The following is a 3,032-nucleotide window of genomic DNA, read 5'->3' as shown; positions in this document are numbered from 1 at the left end:
GAATTTTGGCCCCACGTGAAGGGTGAGGAGGGGGGTGGGGGGGGGGGGTGACACCCAGATGAACACCCCCCACAAAACAAAAGACAGAAGGATTCCACCCCTGCAGCCAAAACCAGGCTGTAAGTCCCCTGCAGTGGGAGCCCCAGCTGGGAGGGGTGCTGGGCCAGGCTCCGCCGAGCCAGAGGCAGCAGAGAAGCCCCAGCCCAGGCATCCTGCCATGCTGGATGCAGCTTGGGGCTCGGGAAGCACAGGGATCAGAGCTGCGTACGTACCCTCCAACACTTTATCCAGATCCGCAATGAACTCCTCCAGCTCCTGCGTGTCTCCAAGCTTAGCTAGCGGAGAGAAACACACCATCAGGTCTCTCCCATTCCCCCCCCCCAGCTCTAATTTGAGAGAAGGAAGATCCCTACCCCTTGCTTCTAACCACAATTGCTCCGTCTGCCTGCTGCTTCTGTACCAGCCAGGTGCTGCCTAGCAGCGGTGGGAGGGGGTTACGGGGGGGGGCTGTGTGTGCAATGGGGGCCAATCGCTGCAGAGCTCAGGAATAACCCCAGCCAAACGCCCCCGAGCACAGCGTCCCTGTGGGTCGATGCATCTCTGGGTTTACAGCCCACGCTTGTACCCAGCTGCTGAAGGCATCAAAACAGCAGCACTGAAGCTTTCCAAGCAGCTGCCCAGCACTGCCTGGCTCTGGAGTCCCGTGCTCGCATGGGGCTTAAGGGCAGCTCTAGCATCACCTGTCCCCCGGGCAGGGTGCTCCCCCCGCATGCACACACAGATCAGGGCTGGGAGTTACAGGGCTGAGGAGCAAGGGGTTTCACCAAGGACGCTGCTTGAGGGCAGCACGGGCAGGAAAACCCCAGGACTAACTCTGACCTGCAGACACACAGCATTTCCACCCCCCACACCCAAACCCACGCACACTCTCTGCCCCCGATCTCAGAGCGGGTAGGATGGTGCCCGCAGGTATCACGCAGATCAGCATCCCATAACCCAGCCAGTGGCGCTTCAGGCTCAACATGGGGGAAAGCAGAGAGGCAGGGCACATACTCCCATGCACACGAGGTCGGTCAGCAAGGGCTCAGCTGAGGCCAGAGCTGGATCCATACATGGTGGGAAGGGTGCTCACCTTCCCTGTGCTGCCTCATCCCTGCACAATCCTGTGCTTCCCAGGTCAGGAACAGAGCCCCATTCTGTGACCCTCCCAAACAGACCTCTGGCTCAGTCTAGCCTTGACCGGGAACATGCCAATCCAACTTCATACCTCTTCCAGGATCCAGCCAGGACCCCAGAGCTCGTTCCCACCTCCAAATCCTGCAGGGCCCCATTGGCACAACCCCCCCCACCCCTCCTCAGGGCAGGTGAAGGCCCATCCCCACTGAGCCGAGCCAAGCACGCAGAAGGAAGCCCTAGCATCAGCCCTTCGGACAGATCTTTCAGCCTCACCTTTAGAGGGGTAAGCATTGGCAGGGGTGTTGAGGTCCTCCTCGCTGGAGTTGAGACTGCTTCCTGGGGACGTGCAGGTACCTGCAGATGATGCAAAGCATCAGTCACTGTCTACGGCCACAGGTACCTTATAAACAAGTTGCAGGACTGGGGACCAATCTCGTGCGTGGCATAGGGTCCCTGGTCCACCCTGACTCTTGGCCAGCCCATCCGCTCTTCCCCTGCTGCAAGGGATGCTTGGAAAAAGGGAACTGAGCTTCTCTGCCAGGCCAAACAGCACCAGAGGTTCCCTGTACATGGCCACGGGGACTCCTCAGGGTTATTACAGCAAACCGGTTCCCTCTGAGCTCCCAGTTATCTCAAGCCTCATGCAGTCCTGCAGCAGCCAACCCAGCAGAAGAAGCCCCAGCAAATGTTGGCAGGCCCTGGGCCAGGATCATCAGGTGATGATCTCCCATCATCATCCCATGCTACTAATCCAGCCCTCGAGAGATGAGTCAGGTGGGCAACTCAGAGGCAGGATCAGCAGGAAGCTTTACCACAGAGGAACCCCAGAGCTCCCAAAGCAACTCCATCCTGATGGACACCATCCTCCCCCAGGAATCCTCATTCCCCAGCCCCAGACTCACTCTCCAGCTCATCGATGCCACTGTCGTACACGCTGTGTCCCGCTTTCCTCTTCAGCTCCTCCAGGTGCTGCTCGTATTGACGCGTGGGGCCTCTGTCAAAGTCCTCCATCACCTCATCAAACTCCCGCAGCAGGTCACTGAGCTCATCAGCCATCACTGGGGGTAAGAAGTCAGCAGAGGGAGGGGTTTGGGGCATGCACCAGGCAGGCAGCCCCAGCAAAAGCCTCTCGGGAGCAGTACCAGGCTGGGGACGGGGCAGACCCAGGCTCCGGGCCACCTCTCTGCAGGGAGGCTGCCAGCTCTTGCTCCATGCAGCAAGTTCAGGGCTGACATCGCCCCTCACCCCCCCCACAGAGCTCTGAGCACATCCAGCTCCTCGGACAGCTCAGCCACCCTTCCAGCTCATCCCAGAGCTGAGCAGGGGCCCAACCCAGTAAGAGCTGGTCCTAAGCAGGCAACGTCTTGATCCGGGATGCAGCTTCTTCCTCTGCCTTCAGGGGAGGTCACAGCAGGGCTGAACAGGGGCCCTGGGCTATGTTGAGCCCGGGTGACCAGCAACAGCACACCGCAGCCTGAGAGCGGAGCAGGGCAGCGAGCCCAGCAGCTGCTCCCAGGGATGTGCCGCTTAGTCCCTCCGGGTCCTGCCCCACAGAGCCAGCCCGTCCCCGGGGAGGCAAGGCTGGAGCGGTCACACAGAGGCGCTTCAGAGAGCTGAAAATAACGGCACAGCCAGGGGAGAGGAGAGCGGCGAGGGCCAGCCCTGAGCTCAGGCTGCCTCTGAACCGGCACACGCGGGAAGGGGCCACCAGCGCGTCTGTGGACCCGGCCGCGCTGATGCGAAGTCAGGGGAAGACCCGGTGGAGCACACGGAGAGGGGCACAACCCCCGACCAGGCCAAGCCCGGGAGCCTCCGCCTCCGTCCCGCACGCTGCAAGCCGCGTCCTGCTCCCCGGG

The 3,032-nt window shown here is 61.3% G+C and overlaps 1 protein-coding gene across 1 annotated transcript in view; it reads right to left on the bottom strand.

Annotated features, from left to right (window-relative positions):
- The window catches only part of RGCC (regulator of cell cycle), a 4,149-nt gene extending 1,914 nt beyond the window's left edge, over positions 1–2,235 (bottom strand). The window contains exons 1-3 of the mRNA XM_009273391.2: positions 2,079–2,235; positions 1,450–1,530; positions 273–335 (exon numbers count right to left, since the gene is read on the bottom strand). Of these exons, the coding sequence (XP_009271666.1) occupies positions 273–335; positions 1,450–1,530; positions 2,079–2,232 (298 nt within the window). The 5' untranslated portion in view covers positions 2,233–2,235. The remainder of the gene's footprint in view (positions 1–272; positions 336–1,449; positions 1,531–2,078) is intronic.
- Positions 2,236–3,032: the final 797 nt, after the last annotated feature.

Source organism: Aptenodytes forsteri, unplaced genomic scaffold (genome assembly GCF_000699145.1).
Source record: "Aptenodytes forsteri isolate BGI_AS27 unplaced genomic scaffold, ASM69914v1 Scaffold191, whole genome shotgun sequence".
Taxonomy (NCBI): Eukaryota; Metazoa; Chordata; class Aves; order Sphenisciformes; family Spheniscidae; genus Aptenodytes; species Aptenodytes forsteri.
This window is presented reverse-complemented; position numbering and strand designations above follow the sequence as displayed.